This window comes from Sander vitreus, chromosome 20, assembly GCF_031162955.1.
Source record: "Sander vitreus isolate 19-12246 chromosome 20, sanVit1, whole genome shotgun sequence".
Lineage (NCBI taxonomy): Eukaryota > Metazoa > Chordata > Actinopteri > Perciformes > Percidae > Sander > Sander vitreus.
In genome coordinates, this window is record NC_135874.1 from 29,356,751 (window position 1) to 29,373,477 (window position 16,727).

General features: G+C 47.2%; 1 protein-coding gene across 1 annotated transcript in view; it reads right to left on the reverse strand.

Moving 5' to 3' along the window:
* Window positions 1-16,088, reverse strand: part of arid4a (AT-rich interactive domain 4A) — a 35,802-nt gene extending 19,714 nt beyond the window's left edge. Inside the window, exons 1-11 of the mRNA XM_078277199.1 lie at window positions 15,844-16,088; window positions 14,584-14,634; window positions 9,994-10,104; window positions 7,589-7,654; window positions 6,936-7,026; window positions 6,534-6,613; window positions 4,990-5,087; window positions 4,643-4,781; window positions 1,639-1,718; window positions 1,478-1,554; window positions 810-991 (exon numbers count right to left, since the gene is read on the reverse strand). Coding sequence (XP_078133325.1) covers window positions 810-991; window positions 1,478-1,554; window positions 1,639-1,718; window positions 4,643-4,781; window positions 4,990-5,087; window positions 6,534-6,613; window positions 6,936-7,026; window positions 7,589-7,654; window positions 9,994-10,104; window positions 14,584-14,589 — 930 coding nt within the window. The 5' untranslated portion in view covers window positions 14,590-14,634; window positions 15,844-16,088. The remainder of the gene's footprint in view (window positions 1-809; window positions 992-1,477; window positions 1,555-1,638; window positions 1,719-4,642; window positions 4,782-4,989; window positions 5,088-6,533; window positions 6,614-6,935; window positions 7,027-7,588; window positions 7,655-9,993; window positions 10,105-14,583; window positions 14,635-15,843) is intronic.
* Window positions 16,089-16,727: the final 639 nt, after the last annotated feature.

Genomic DNA, 16,727 nt, shown 5'->3' on the forward strand with positions numbered 1-16,727 from the left:
ACAGGGTCCAAGATTAACACTCGCCAAGCACCAAACGTAGATAACATTTTCCGTTTTTGTGAGTAAATATAAGAGGGATATCTGCCACATGGCGGCTGAATGTTTGTACCAAAATAGTTGTTTTTTAGTCTTCACTTTGGTGAAGCTGCAGCTACTTTCTTCTGTTCCTCTGCTGTCTGCACATCAGGCCTTCACACACACACGCACGCACGCACACACACACACACACACACACACAGAGCACACACACACACTCACACACAGAGCACACACACACACACACAGAGCACACACACACACACACAGAGCACACACACACACGCACGGAACGCCAGCCACCACCACGTCACTGGTCTTTCCATGAGGTTTAGCTCAGGCTACCTTTGACAGTAGTCAGCCAGCCTTCTAATAGAAAGCATGATGATGAGGATGAACCAGCACGACTACAACAGCTCCAATCACAACGTTTCGTGATGTACACTAGCGGTCAAAAGTTTGGGGTCACTTACAAATGTCCGTTCCACTCCATTATAGACAGAATACCAGCTGATCTGAGTGGGTGGCTGATTGCCCATTATCAGCAACCATTCATCCAATGTTCCAAAGGCTCATTCTGGTCACTAATCTGAGAACCCTTTTGCAATTATGTAAGCACATAATGATATCTGAAAACTGCTGCCCTGGTTAAAAACAATGCAGCTGATCTCAGCTGGTATTCTGTCTGGAATGGAAATGTCTAAGTGACCCCAAACTGTGAGGCAGACAGTTAATTTCGGACACTTTCTACAGACAGGCGGGTAAATTCTCACCTCGTCCTTTATGTGTTTCTTCTTTTTCTTCTCGTCTTCATCCTCCTCATCGTCATCGCTCTCCTTCTCCTCTTCGTCGTCCTCTTCGTCGCTCGAGGACGAGTCCAGGATCTGACTCATGTCCATCTTCCACAGATCTGGGATCTCCTCGGTCCTCAGGAACTTCTGGGCTGCTTGGAAACCTGGACGAACAGGACAGAGAGGATTTGTTAATTATATCATAATTATCCTGTTTACTATTATTGTTATATCACATGTATTTACTCATTGTTGTTGTTTGTATGTTCGTTCCCATGCTTTGGCAACATGGATGTATTGATTTTGTCATGCCAATAAATCAAAATGTAAAATAGAGCGCGAGAGAGAGAGAGAGAGACAGAGAGAGAGAGGGAGACAGAGAGGGAGACAGAGAGAGAGAGACAGAGAGAGACAGAGAGAGAGACAGAGAGAGACAGACAGACAGACAGAGAGAGAGAGAGAGAGAGACAGAGAGACAGAGAGAGAGAGAGAGAGAGAGACAGAGAGAGACAGAGAGAGAGAGACAGAGACAGAGAGAGCAGTGAGAAAACACTGAAGGAGAAAAATGTAAATGCAGATGAAGAGTCAGCGTTGAGCTCTGACAGATGAGTCTGTGGCCCCGGTGCATTGTGGGAGTTGTAGTGGCTCACCTCTCCTGGTGGAGAAGTCATACTTGTTGCCGCTGACGGTGCTGAAGATGTGGATGTGTCTCCTGGCAACAGTGTGGCTGAAGGACGACAGGAAACAGGAAGCAGTGAGACACAGCGGATCAGCTTCTGATCAAAGATCCGTAATAAGAAAATAAACTCACAACTTGGAGTCGCTGAACGATCTGACCAGACACTGATCCTTCTTCACCTGCAGCTCGTCACAACAGCTGGGAGACACCACCTGGGAGACACACACATTACATGTCATTTAGCTGACTTACAATTGCTATATATGTCAGAGGTTGCACGTCTCTGGAACAACTAGGGGTTAAGTGCCTTGCTCAGGGACACACTGGTTGATGCATCTCAGTGGGAATCAAACCCAGGTCTCCCACACCAAAGACATGAGTCATATCCACTGGTCCATCACCACCCCTACAGCTAGCAACAGATTATTAACGTGAGCTTGTTGCCCCGTGTGATCTGATGACCTCATCTGTTGACATTTCTGAAGGTCTTCCTCCAGCTGCTTCAGAAAAGATTTCACACCAACAGCCCTACATGTGTCATTAGTCTGAGAACATGAGATGTTAACTGACGGGCTCGGACAGAAATCTCTTGATGCCTGTCGGAAGCGAGCCAGGCTCAGACAGCAAATGCGTCCCGATCCGCACTGTAGTGTGTGTGTGTGTGTGTGTGTGTGTGTGTGTGTGTGTGTGTGTGTGTGTGTAGACTAATTGATTGACATCTTCCTGAGCCTCCTGTTGGCTCTGTTACGAGACAAATGACACCTTGATGATTCTTACTGGTAGATTACATTTCCACCAGCTCACCTTCAACCTGGGCAGAGGGCTAATCAGCCACTAGAACTGAAACCTCCTGTGTGGGCGTTCAGACGCTTTAAGGCACGTTGGCTGGAATCAGGGATGTAACGATTACCGGTGTAACGGTAAACCACGATAACAATGTTGACGATAACAATTACCGTTTTCATTTAAAATATCATTATCACGGTGTGCAAGCTGTGTTTAATCCTTCCCAGCTTCATCCGAGTCTCCTGAAGTGTCCTGGGCGCCCTGCGTAGCCTCCAACGTGCGTTGGAATCATAGCGGGAGGAGGAGATGACAGCGCTCAGGACATTCATCAGCCCTCTAAGAGGACTAAGTCTGAAGCATGGGCATATTTTGGTTATTATAAGAATTAGGGATCGACCGATATGGATCCCCCCCATCAGCCTTAGCCGATGACCGATACGGGCTGCCAATATTTGGAGCTGATGCTGCTTTTGCTCTCCTCAGTTTACATCATAACAATGTAAACCCTGCCACACTGGATTTGTTTTCAGAATCTGCTCTGCCATTTCTTTAAAAATAATAAACGAAAACACAGATCAGTGTCACTTCTGTAATCATCTTACATTCATATCACCCTTATTATGTGTGCAATGTGCATCATATGGATGGGTGCACTGCATATGGTTAATGTCTGTAAATAATGCTGCGAAAACTATCGTGAACGCAGCAGCAGCAGATATGGGCCTGATATATCAGCCGTCCATCACTAATAAGAACGCTGGAAATGTTCCTGACTGTTGACACGCTGAACCCTTGTTCCTTTGATGTTACACTTTTGATAAGGTTTTTCCTGTATTTTTGTAATATAATATAAACACTGTTACACTTTTTGAAACTACCGTATTTTCGGACTATAAGTCTCACTTTTCTTCATACTTTGGCTCGTCCTGCGACTTATAGTCAGGTGCGACTTATATATCAAAATATATATAATGTAACATGTTTTAAATGTTATTTCATGCTGAAAACATCACCGTCTACAGCCGCGAGAGGCGCTCTAGGCTTGTGAGGACTATATGCTGCTCCTAAAGACAACTGAGAAAGAAAAGAAGCTGCAGGAGACTGCAGGTAGTAAAACACGCAGCCGAAAACGGTCATCGAGCAGCAGAAGGAGAGTTTGGAGTGAGAGAGAAACTTGTGAGGGACTGGAGAAAAGGTTAGTCTTACTGCAATGAAGAAAACAAAGAAAGCTAGTCGCGCTGAAATCCAGATGGCCAGAGCTGGAGGAAGGAGTCCACAGATGGGTGCTTGAACAACGTGCTGCTGGGAGAGGCTCGTCAACAGAGCTGTTACGTTACGTTAACGTAGAGACACCTACCGTATTCAGCCCCTTGTTCTGGGGGCTGTTGGGTAGTTTAATAACTGTTAATGTGTTACGTTAACGTAGAGGACACCTACCGTATTCAGCCCCTTGTTCTGGGGGGCTGTTGGGTAGTTTAATAACTGTTAATGTGTTACGTTAACGTAGAGGACACCTACCGTATTCAGCCCCTTGTTCTGGGGGGCTGTTGGGTAGTTTAATAACTGTTAATGTGTTACGTTAACGTAGAGACACCTACCGTATTCAGCCCCTTGTTCTGGGGGCTGTTGGGTAGTTTAATAACTCTCCTTTCCAGATTAAATGTCTGTTCTTGGTCTTGGATTTTGTGAAATAAATTTCTAAATAAATGCAACTTATAGTCCGGAAAATACGGTAGTTCAGCTTGTGCAGGCCTATCAGTGCTTTCTGAACAACAAACATTTAAAAATACCGTGATAATACCGGAAACCGTGCCTATTTTGGTCACTATAACCGTGAGGTTACATTTTCATACCGTTACATCCCTGGGTGGAATTAGCAAGCTAGCTAACTAGCTACCAGAGGTGGCAGCGGGCCACACAGGAGATGGACAGTCTGGTTAGTCATCTCCTGGTGTCCGCTGTCGTCTTGGCGGGGAGTGAAGCACAGGGACCGTAGACTGCTGATTCAGCCAAACGCTGTTTTGTTGTAGGTATCATAGCAACAGGTTGCATCTCCACAGCAAAGATGGATGGATGGGTTTTTAGCCGAGCTTGAGCAGAGAATGAGCTGTTAAAAGAGATCGGTGATGCCCTTTGGCCTCGTGGTTCTCTGGGAAGTTTGCTGAAGAGATGTTAATGTTGTGGATATATTTCCACTGAATTTGATGATGGTCTCTCTCGATGTTAGTTCTCCTTTATATAAATGATTTACTAAATGTGTCCCTTAATGTTTGCAGATTTCACAACATAGATTCTCTGCTATTGCATAAGGATTGTGTGTGTGTGTGTGTGTGTGTGTGTGTCTGTTTACCAGAGCCAGGTACCAGCAGCTGGGGTCTTCCTCGCTCTCGATGCTGCAGACTTTTCCAAGCAGCTCGTCGTTGAGCCTCCTCTTGTCCTCCATGTCCTCCTGCTCCTCGTCGCTGGACGAAGACTCATTCTCATCAGCCCTGAGAGAGAGAGAGACAGAGAGACAGACAGACAGGTGGACAGAGAGACAGAAAGAGTCAGTATTCCAGTTTACAGTGAACAGGAAGTGGTTTGGTTCTGGTTCTAATGTCTCCTCACTCACACCGAACATTCAGGTATCATCTTTCACTGGATGAAATAACAAACATATTTTTATTTCATGTTTACGTCTAAAGACAGAAGACTCACACAGCGTAAGACGAACGCCGCCCGCCGCGATTTGACTTCTTGCCGATGACCGGAGTGCCGAAATGCTCCGGGTTGGTCAGCGGCAGCTGGTCCAGCGTCTGACAGAGAGGGGAGGGACCATTTCATTTGAAAGGTGCTTCAAGTATAAATAAACATTTTAACGTGCAGCGTTCTGCTGATATTTTCTTTCAACTGAAACAAGAAACCTGAGTGTCTTTCACAATGCGTGTATTGTGCCAGTTGACGTTAGCCTGGTGAGAGCGTCCTGATCTGGCGAGCTCCAGTTTTCCACTCTCAGATCAGTCTGGTCTCTTGAGACAGAGAACATTTGGAGCCGTTCGCCAAACGACCGACCAATCAGCGTTGGTTTGGAGGCGGGTTTAGGTGTGTGTGTGTGCGTGTGTCTCTGTGTGTGTGTGTGTGTGTGTGTGTCTCTGTGTGTGTGTGTGTGTGTGTGTGTCTCTGTGTGCGTGTGCGTCTGTGTGTGTGTGTGTGTCTCTATGTGTGCGTGTGTGTCTCTATGTGCGTGCGTGTGCGTCTCTATGTGTGCGTGTGTGTCTCTATGTGCGTGCGTGTGTGTCTCTATGTGCGTGCGTGCGTGTCTCTATGTGCGTGCGTGCGTGTCTCTATGTGCGTGCGTGTGTGTCTCTATGTGTGTGTCTCTATGTGTGCGTCTCTATGTGTGTGTCTCTATGTGTGTGTCTATGTGTGTGTCTCTGTGTGTGTCTCTGTGTGTGTGTGTGTGTGCGTATGTGTCTGTGTGTGTCTCTGTGTGTGTGTGTGCGTATGTGTCTGTGTGTGTCTCTGTGTGTGTGTGTGTGTGTCTCTGTGTGTGTTGTGCGTGTGTGTCTGTGTGTGACGCAACGAGAAGCGACTGTTCAGTCTAAACAACGTGGCGGCTTCCATGGATGAGATGGGCGTAGCTATTTGATCTGAATCAGAAAGTATTCCTTCATTGAAAGAAGAGCAACAAACGGCTCTGGAGGCTTTTCTCGGAGGAAAAGATGTTGTTGCTCTTCTCCCGACTGGTTTCAGCAAGAGTTTGATACATCGTTGATCTGATTGGTTGATGTGGCCCGTCCATCACCAACGTGGTGATAGACACATGGATTATCCAATCAGCTAACCAGGAATTTTGCCCCTTCCCAAAAGTTCTCCAACAGAAAGTTCCCAGATGGATATGCCGAGCAAATGCTGAGCAATCCATCTGGAGTCAGGTTAGGCTGATATCACAATGAGTACAACATTTGCGTTTTTACTGTGCATCCTAACTTCTAGAGCAGGGATGACTTTTTTAGGACTTTATGTCGACCAATCCGTGAGTGAGAAGACTATACAAGACATGCAATAATACAGTCAGAGATATTTAACTTTTTGGATTAAATAACAGCATGTTAATAAGCTCGTACATGTCTGGCCCTTGATGTGATTCTCATTTTCCAGTGTGGCCATTAGTGACACGGAGTTTGACACCCCTGCTCTAAAGCCTCTGGTGGAAGGATACGCCCGAAGAAGTAGTCCCTCTGTGTGTGCGTGTGTCTCACCTCACTCTCTGCGAAATGTCTCTCTCCCTTCAGACACAGAGACGTACGACGCAGAGTCTTCTCGTCGCCATCATCAAACACTGAAACACATAAACACACACTTCAGTTAGCTCAACTCAGGAGCCAATCAGAGAGAAGGGTCTTACAGCCTGTTGTGACCCGATGCCTTCTGGGAAAGTGTGTGTTCAGGGTTCGTTCAGCGTGATACACACGTGTTTCAAATGTTCCTCATTAGCGAGGCTGATTTAAGAGTGTTTTTCTGACCGAAAGCTGACCCTTGTTAACCAAATCATCTACCGTCAGGTGATGTCTCCTTTTAACGGATTAACAGAGTGAACTGAGACTCCTGTGTAGCATTACAGCTCAGTGTGGACCAATCAGCAGGCAGGAACCGAGACTCACCCACGGTGTAGAGGCTGGCGTCCGTCAGCTTACTGATGACGGCCTCGCTGGATAAACCCTCGTTAGTCTTCACCTCCACAGTGGAGCCCACCTGAACCACACACACACACAGAGAGAGACACACACAGAGACACACACACAGAGACACACACACAGAGACACACACACACAGAGACACACACACACACACACACACACACACACACACACACACACCTGTCTTTAACACACGTTTACGACTCATCACAACACAATTACTAAAAGTTTCCTCACTCACACACTGACCAGATTCAAATTCAGAAAACTTTATTGTCTGTCATGACAGAAAATCGACTTAGACGCGGCCTCCAAATAGAAAAAACAAAACTCCCTAGCCAGTAAACAAAGCTTATAAAATACTCTACACAGGATTAAAAAATACAATCTATGTGCACAAAGTGACTGTGTGTGTGTGTGTGTCTGTGTCTCTGTCTCTATGTGTGTGTATGTGCGTGTGTGTGTCTGTCTCTGTGTGTATGTGTGTGTGTGTGTGTGTGTGTGTCTCTGTGTGTATGTGTGTGTGTGTGTGTGTGTGTGTCTCTGTGTGTGTGTGTGTGTGTATGTGCGTGTGTCTCTGTCTCTATGTGTGTGTGTGTGTGTGTGTGTGGTCTTACCTTCAGCGGTCCTTTGACCTGGTCGTCCTGCACCACCTGGGACGTACTTTCACCTTTCAGATTCACCTGCAGACACAGAGAGACACAGACACTGAAGACATCATATCCTCCAGAGACAGAGGACAGACACACACACTGAAGATATCATGTCCTCCAGAGACAGAGGACAGACACAGACACTGAAGACATCATGTCCTCCAGAGACAGAGGACAGACACACACACACTGAAGACATCATGTCCTCCAGAGACAGAGGACAGACACACACACACTGAAGACATCATGTCCTCCAGAGACAGAGGACAGACACACACACACTGAAGACATCATGTCCTCCAGAGACAGAGGACAGACACACACACTGAAGACATCATGTCCTCCAGAGACAGAGGACAGACATGCTGCTCCTGTGTTCCTCCTTTAATAATTTAACCTCATTAACTTTCTAAATATCTGAAGTAGGCTGTCCGATAACGATGATTACAGTATTAGAGATGATCGATCTAGCAGCCAATCACACAGCAGAAATAAACTCATTTCCATTTCAGAAGGTGGCAGTAATGAGCACCAAAAGTTGTTTGCTAACCGCCAAAAAACGTCAATAGAAGAGGTTTGTGGCTTGCACGTCATATATATATATATATATATATATATATATATATATATCTTTCTCTCTCTCCGAGGCTCCGTCCTCCCGCCCCCCTCATCCTCTGCTCCTTCCTCCTCCTCCCTTCCTTCCTTCCTCCCCCCATCCTCCTCCTCCTCCTCCTCCCTCCATCATCCTCTACTCCTTCCTCCCCTTCTCCTCCTCTCTCCATCATCCTCTGCTCCTTCCTCCCCCTCTCTCCATCATCCTCTGCTCCTTCCTCCCCCTCTCCTCCTTCCTCCCCATCATCCTCTGCTCCTTCCTCCCCCTCTCCTCCCCCCCTCTCTCCCTCATCCTCTGCTCCTTCCTCCTCCTCCTCTCTCTCCCTCATCCTCTGCTCCTTCCTCCTCCCCTCTCTCCCTCATCCTCTGCTCCTTCCTCCTCCCCTCTCTCTCCCTTTCCTCTCTCCCTCATCCTCTGCTCCTTCCTCCTCCTTCCCCTCTCTCCCTCATCCTCTGCTCCTTCCTCCTCCCCTCTCTCTCCCTTTCCTCTCTCCCTCATCCTCTGCTCCTTCCTCCTCCCCTCTCTCTCCCTCTCCTCCTCTGCTCCTTCCTCCCCCCCTCTCTCTCCCTCTCCTCTCTCCCTCATCCTCTGCTCCTTCCTCCCCCTCTCACAGCAGCAAGCACCTGCCTTATTTCCCTGCATCTTCTCCCCATTAACCTATAAAATGACGTGTTTTCTCATGCGGGACGGGAGAAGACACAACATCTATTTCTCTGAGTTTTGCGGGTGTGGGTGGGAGTGGACACACGCGTTGCGGGTGCCGGCGGTAATGGTCAGGAATTCGGCGGGAGCGGGATGAAGAAAACAGTCCCGCGCAGGGCTCTAGTGTGATGCTCCATCTTCAACAGGCTTTCAAATCTGCCGGTAGTCGCGAGTAATCTCCCCCTCCTCCCTCCCTGGCATTCCTCACGGTGCCACTGAGTGTAAAAGCGGGAAAGGCGGAGGTATGTCCCTCTTTGGCTAATGTATTTTAAAGATGGAGGCGCTACATGGCAGCCGTCATTCCAGCAACTCTCTCGTATGTATTATGAATGATTCTGAATGGCAGATAGACGAGAATACTCTGATTAGTTGGAAGTCATTACACATGAATGAGCTCATATTTGTCAAAGAACAAAGAGGGTTTTTTGGTAAGAATCAACTCAGAACATCACACAGTGTAGGTTTAACATTACTCTGCAACGTCCTAGTGGTTCTTTTGCTGTTAGCAGCGCTAGTGGGGCTGAAAAACACACTGGACACTGAGCCCAAATATCCTGGGGTAGACCCCCACACCCTGGACTTAAGGTGTCCCCCCCCAAAGGGAAACCCCGGCGCTGGTCGTTTCTCTGTTCAGATTTAAGCTCTGCTCGGTTTTGTCGAGCTGAACGCTACCAGGGGCACGTTCAACCTCACAACGGTGTGAACCCGTTGGCTACAGTTTTGGAGATGGACGACATGTTTCGTCTGAACGGTTTGAAACGAGCTTTGAGGTTAGTTTTCTCTGGTTTGGTCGACGTGTCAGAGATGGTAGCCAATCAGCAGCGACGTGTCTGTAAACTCGTGGTGATAAAAAGACAGCAGCGTGTTCAACGCACCACCAACGCGTTTTCACTTCATATGTGGCCCGTTCTGAGCGCTGGGTCGTTTCCTCTGGTCTGAATAAACATTTAGCTTGGTTTTGTCGGGGCAGAGATGGTCCCAACAGTTTCTCTGTTAAGGAAGTCTAAAACGTGGACTTCCTGTCCACAGGTGAATTGGTTCCTGTGGCTCTTACCTTAACTTTCACCAAGCGTTTTACAGTCTTGATCTTGGCCTCGCAGAACGCTCCTCTGTATTTGGCACTGACATCCGTCCCCACTGTCAGGTAGGCAGGCTCGTCTGCTGCCTGAAAACACACACACACACACACACACACACACACACTTTTGAGAAGACGTTTCTATAATACGGTCCCTGAGCTGGAACGAGTTCCAGTTTTTTCCTCAATCTTAATCATTTTAGCATTCAAGACTTGTGTGTTAAACATAGTATCTCAGTCACACACACACACTCTGCCAGTTTCAGGTAGTTTCAAACACCAGCGTTCCTCCGCTGTCCTGTGAAGGACACGTCTGACACATGTCAGAGTGCAGACATTGACCCAAACTCAGGCTACATCCATTCTACCACAGTTTGAATTTTTAAGCAGCATTTTTTTAGATCTCTGTCCACACAAGAGTTTTATCTACAGCAGCAGAACTAATCTGTGTCCAAACTAAGATGTCTGACATCACATGACACATCACACACTGGGCATGTGCGTGGCAGTGTAAACAGGAAGCACATTGTGTGATGTTACTCTACGGTTGAATATCATGGATGATCTGATGTCCTTTTGGAGAAAGAACAACAACAACAACAACGGTGGAAAGCAAGAGCAGTAAATATAGGGGTAAATATACATAATAAACAACCCCACTTCCCCGTTCAGGAAAATGGTTTAAAAAAAGAAATTCCAATAGATTTTTCATGACATCATAAATGATGATCACAGAAGGCTTGTCGTCGTTGGCGCCGGTGAAGCACAACTGGAGGCTGTCTTGTTAAAAGAAGAAGAAGCTGCTGCCTACGAGCTGAAGACAAACGGAGAGTTTCAACGTCCTGGAAGAAGAAGAAGTTTTCCCGGCTGGCAGCCGAGGAAATGGATGAAACAACAACAACAACGTTTTTGCAAAGTTTCCCACAAGTTGGCGTCCCAAGCAGATAAAAGTGGATCATGTTTCAGAGGAAGGTCTGATTCAGAAACCAGCAGCATCTGGCTGTGTGTAGCAGCCAGTAAACACGGACCTGAACCCTGAGCACGTAGTGTCTTGTAGTGTGCGGGGGGGCGCTTCATTAACAGCTGCCATCTTTGTTTGGGTCCCAGACGTGATCCAGACCGCCCGTCACAGTTCAGCAGAGGATACAGAATATGATGAATACAGAATATGATAGTTATATATAAAGATGCACCGATAGACCGGCCGGTGACTGGGATTGGCCGGTTTTCACGTGCTCGGCCATGACAGCAGGACAGTCTGACATATGGTGATGTCATGCTGGTCAACGCTCCAATTAACTGACAACAGAAGTTCTACCAGTTACAGTTCTCAAACATGCACGCACACACGGACCACAGCACGCTCTCTTCTTCCTTTCTCTCAGCTTCTCCGCCGTGTGTCACGCTATTCTCCCACATGTAGGAACCTCGTGAATCAACCTGCAACATGTCAGCTGTTTGGACATTCTTCAGTGTGTGTGAAGAAGATAACACACGTCTGCAATATGCAACACCTGCAAGGAGGAAGTGGGGCGTGGAGGGACAACACCAAAAACCAGAATCACATTTCTTTAGTTGATATCTGATGTGAAAAGAAGGAAATGGTTCTAACGTTGCTCTTTAGATGTGTTAATGTCCCACCAGGAGTCATTGATATAGGTCTGTTTTATAGTGATCCATCATCTGTTCAACACATGTTCTATTAAAAGGAAAGATAGACAATAAATGTGTCTGTGCTGTGAAGTGGTTAGACAATATGAAATTGGCCTAGAAAGTTGTAATCAGTGCATCTCATATATATATATATATATATATATATATATATAGAGTAATAGAAGGACCGGCCAATCTCTGAAGCAGATCATTTTCTTCTCAAAGATGTCACATTCAAATGGCATGTTGTTATTATTATTATTATTATGAGATATTCTGTTTACTGTGATATGTGTGACAATGTTTAAATGCTTTGTTCTTATATTCTATCCTATTATTTCATGTATATTCTGTATGTGTGTCTGATATTTTGCTGCTGCAACACTATACCTCCCTAAAGAAAAGGATCCTTTTTGAAGAAGACCAGAGGGCTGAAATGTGGCCGTCTGAATAAAACAGAGAGCTGCACACGGAGCCAGAGTGTGTGAGAAAAGGATCCCCACGTTTAAGGAGCTGCAAATGCTGAAACTGATGACTGATCATCAGACCAAAACATCTGGCTTACAGTAGATGTCCTGTTGATCACCAAGGGACCAAGGTCCAGGTTTTAGTTCCACTCTAACAGTTGATGCAGTAACTTTTGGTTTCACACTGCAGTTCTGCAAGCACACTAAAGATCTCTACGTGACAAACTGGGATGCACCGAACCCAGGATTCAGTTCAATAATAGATTATAGAAATCATTACTGGACCGAAACACAGGAACGGCACTGTAATATCAAAGTATTGTTGTATATTGTTGTTCTATTTTAACTTATTGTAAGACTGAAAACATGGTATGCTGTATTTGCATATCTACTTACTTTGTATACTTGATTTTGTGAAATAGGGATAGGACCAAATAAGCCGTTTTCTTCCACCTGCTCCTTCTCAAACTAATGCCTTTTATATTTTTATTTTGTTACAATCTGATTGTTTGGGTTTTATTTTATGGTTTTAAAATTATTATTATTTGTTGTTGTTTTGTCTTGCAACATTGTTGATTGTTCGAGATAAATAAGTGAAACAAAATGAAATATTGGGCTTGTTGACGGGGTTGGGTTTCTGCTGAACCCTACGCTGTCACTCCGCGCTACGCTGGTCGCCGTCATGACGGCGCCGTTGATTACAGGAAGGTGTTTACGGAGGTGGAGCGTTCAATGCAGTAGGAAAAAGTGTTGTTTGGCAGTACTTTCAGTCAAAAGAAGGCCATTCAGGTCCAGCTACATGTTCAATCTGCAATGCTGATTAGTCTGGTGGTGGCGAGGACCCTAAACAATACACAACATCACCGCTGTTACAACATCTGGTCTGAAACATCTGGAAGAATACGAGCTGAGCATGAAGGAATCTACAGACAGCAGCCAGAATGCAGCAACTTCAGGTACGGCAAAGGAAGGACAGTCACTGTTTACTTCATTAATGTGTTGACTGTGTTCATGGACTGAGGACGGGACGAGGACTCAGCAGAACCTCAACCAGGGGGTTCAGGACTCAGCAGAACCTCAACCAGGGGGTTCAGGATTCAGCAGAACCGAGAAATCTGGATTCGGTGCCTCCTTAGTGACATAACTACGTCCTGTCGTCATCACCGCGTCTCCCGACAGTTGTAACTGATTGTCTGAACTGACTGATCGTCTCCTCTCTCTGTGTCTGGTCTGTAGACGGGCGTCCCCGTCCTCTCGTCTCCTCTCTCTTTGTCTGGTCTGTAGAAGGGCGTCCCCGTCCTCTCATCTCCTCTCTCTGTGTCTGTAGACAGGCGTCCCCGTCCTCTCATCTCTTCTCTCTGTGTCTGTAGACGGGCTTCCCCGTCCTCTCGTCTCCTCTCTCTGTGTCTGTAGACGGGCGTCCCCGTCCTCTCATCTCTTCTCTCTGTGTCTGTAGACGGGCGTCCCCGTCCTCTCATCTCTTCTCTCTGTGTCTGTAGACGGGCTTCCCCGTCCTCTCGTCTCCTCTCTCTTTGTCTGGTCTGTAGACGGGCTTCCCCGTCCTCTCGTCTCCTCTCTCTTTGTCTGGTCTGTAGAAGGGCGTCCCCGTCCTCTCGTCTCCTCTCTCTGTGTCTGTAGACGGGCTTCCCCGTCCTCTCGTCTCCTCTCTGTGTCTGTAGACGGGCTTCCCCGTCCTCTCGTCTCCTCTCTCTTTGTCTGGTCTGTAGACGGGCTTCCCCGTCCTCTCGTCTCCTCTCTCTTTGTCTGGTCTGTAGAAGGGCGTCCCCGTCCTCTCATCTCCTCTCTCTGTGTCTGTAGACGGGCGTCCCCGTCCTCTCATCTCTTCTCTCTGTGTCTGTAGACGGGCTTCCCCGTCCTCTCGTCTCCTCTCTCTGTGTCTGTAGACGGGCGTCCCCGTCCTCTCCTCTCTTCTCTCTGTGTCTGTAGACGGGCGTCCCCGTCCTCTCATCTCCTCTCTCTGTGTCTGTAGATGGGCGTCCCCGTCCTCTCATCTCTTCTCTCTGTGTCTGTAGACGGGCTTCCCCGTCCTCTCGTCTCCTCTCTCTTTGTCTGGTCTGTAGACGGGCGTCCCCGTCCTCTCGTCTCCTCTCTCTTTGTCTTGTTTGGTTGTGTTGTTGAGACACAGGAACTTTATGCTGTAGCATTTATTGAGAGACAAACTGAATCCTACACCGTACGTTTACTACCACTTAACAAGTAAACTGCTGATAGGGGGCTTTCACACCTACCCTACCTAACAGATTCATCAGGTCAGGCCTGCAGATAGTTACAGATGTGTCGGACTTGGATGTATGTGATCGTAGCTGTATAAACTGGACGGAGATGCGTCCGTTACCTGGAAAAGATCCCAGTACAGGAGCATCAGAGCCCAGTTTAAAGCCCCCAGCAGACTGGGAACAGTGTGTGGTGCAGGTCAAACACTCACCTTCATCTTCCCGGCTATTTGAGGGAGTCCAGCTCGGAAGATTGTGGATCTCTGAAAGACACAAACAGGACAGGACTTGTTGGTGCTACAACAGAGGACAAGACAAGACAGAAAGGGACAAGGTGTCCTTCTGTCCTGAGGTTGTTTTAACAATGCTAAGCTAACCTAGGAGCCACTCACTTGTGTTAGCTCAGGCATTCTTTCCCCCTTCCTTCCCTCTCTCTCTCTCTCTCTGGAGCAGATCACATATGTGGCACAAACACTAACTTAGCAGCGTTTACTTCGACTGAACACGGAGCTGCCGGTTTCCACCGATTGTAGATTAAATATCCGCGGGTTTGAGAGCAGACACCGAGCGGATCAGGACGGTTGTGGCTAGAAGGGATGCAGCTACGGCCGGAAGTTACGTATAATTACGCTAAATCTAGGCTCAAATAATAGTGTATTTTTAATACTTTCACCCAGGAAACGCGGGTTTTTGTTCATCGGGAGGGTTTGAACCCAAATCATGCTCTTTTCCTTAACTTAACTAGTCGTTGTAGTGCCTTAACTTAACTGCCGTCTCCTTAGCTGTATCCCATCTTCGAGCCAACGGTTTAGAACGCAGACCCAACAGTTTAGAACGCTTCCTTCCCGCTCCGCTCGCGAGCCCCTCTGTGAGTCACGTCGCCATCACAGAGCTCGCCATGTCAGCTCGGCTAGCTCGGCTAACTTTACCTCCCCCTCCACCCTCCCTCCCTCCCAAAACCGCCTGCTAGCAACCAGCTGCTGGGGGCAGACACCCGGTACATACATAACCGAGTCTAGACACGAGAAAAGTCCAAACAACGGCTGTTTTGAGCGGCGAACCGAGCGGCGGGTTCACTCTCTGGAGCTAAATTTAGCTAACGTTAGTTGGCTAACTAGCGACTCAACTACCGTTCGCTGGTTAGTGGATCATATGGAGATTTAACCCCTCTGATAACAGCTCGGCTAGCGGCAACATTAGCTCCTGTTTCAGGGCGAAACTAAGTTTCTATCGAGCCGAACCGGGCTATGTGACGGAACATATAAACTGTTTTATTTATTTAATATCTCCACAAAGAAGAAGCTTCACATTTCTTCACTGCCGCTGCCATTCAGTTCACAGCCAGCTAACCGGAGACCTCCCGGCCTCTCCGGTAACATCCACACGGCGTTCAGTCTCCGGTCTGCCGGTGATTTGAACCGTTACCAGTTTTAGTTGGGTTCAGGGCAGAAGAAAAAGATTTTTTTACTCACATTCAGGCCGCGGCTGCTTCCTCTCTCCTCGGACTGCAAAGCGATACACGAACAACAAGCTGTTGAGCCCCGAGCTCTGTTTCCCGACACGCGATTGGCTGCGGTGACAGCGGTGGTCGCCACGGAGAAATCTGATTGGTCGAGCGATTCCTCGATTTTGATAGGACATACCTCTTCTGGCGTCGCTATTAGTCGATACGAACGCGGCGCCACGAGGGAAATGACGGCATCTGCTGGATAATTGTCCACTCACAGGCGAGTTCGAAAGAAAAACCCGCCACTGGACAACACAATTGGCCTCGCGCTTTTTCTTCCCAGAAACGGCACGTTGCAATTGGCTGAGCGGGCTTCCTTGTCTGTAGTGACAATGTAGGAAGCTCTGCCCCGATACGTGCTGGAGATCTGCACACCAAACTCCATTCAAAAATCTTCGGAGTTAGTATAACCTTGTTTATCGACACGACTGTGTCAATACTTAATACATGTAAATAACAATTAGAATGTGTAATACATCTGCTCACAAATCACCAGTTAATTTACTCAAAACATAAACAATTACACTGGTTCGTGTGGTTTGCTAGTGCGTTTCGATGGGAATGCTACTGGACCAAAACAACCGGAAAGAGAGGTCAAATAGTGAACATCATTTTAAAATGTATTTATATACACACTGCTTGTTGCATGACAGGAATGCCGAATTTAAGATGTGGTATTGTGACTTCATTTACGGTCATCATTTTTGTTCTGTCACTTCAACAACTCGCCGATGACCGCCGTAAACATTAAGTGTACACATTCTCAAATGACGTTTCGCGATGCGGTTTCCATATGCGAGACAACGTCACATAACAGGGATCGTGTTGAGCCATGCTCCCCAACAAACC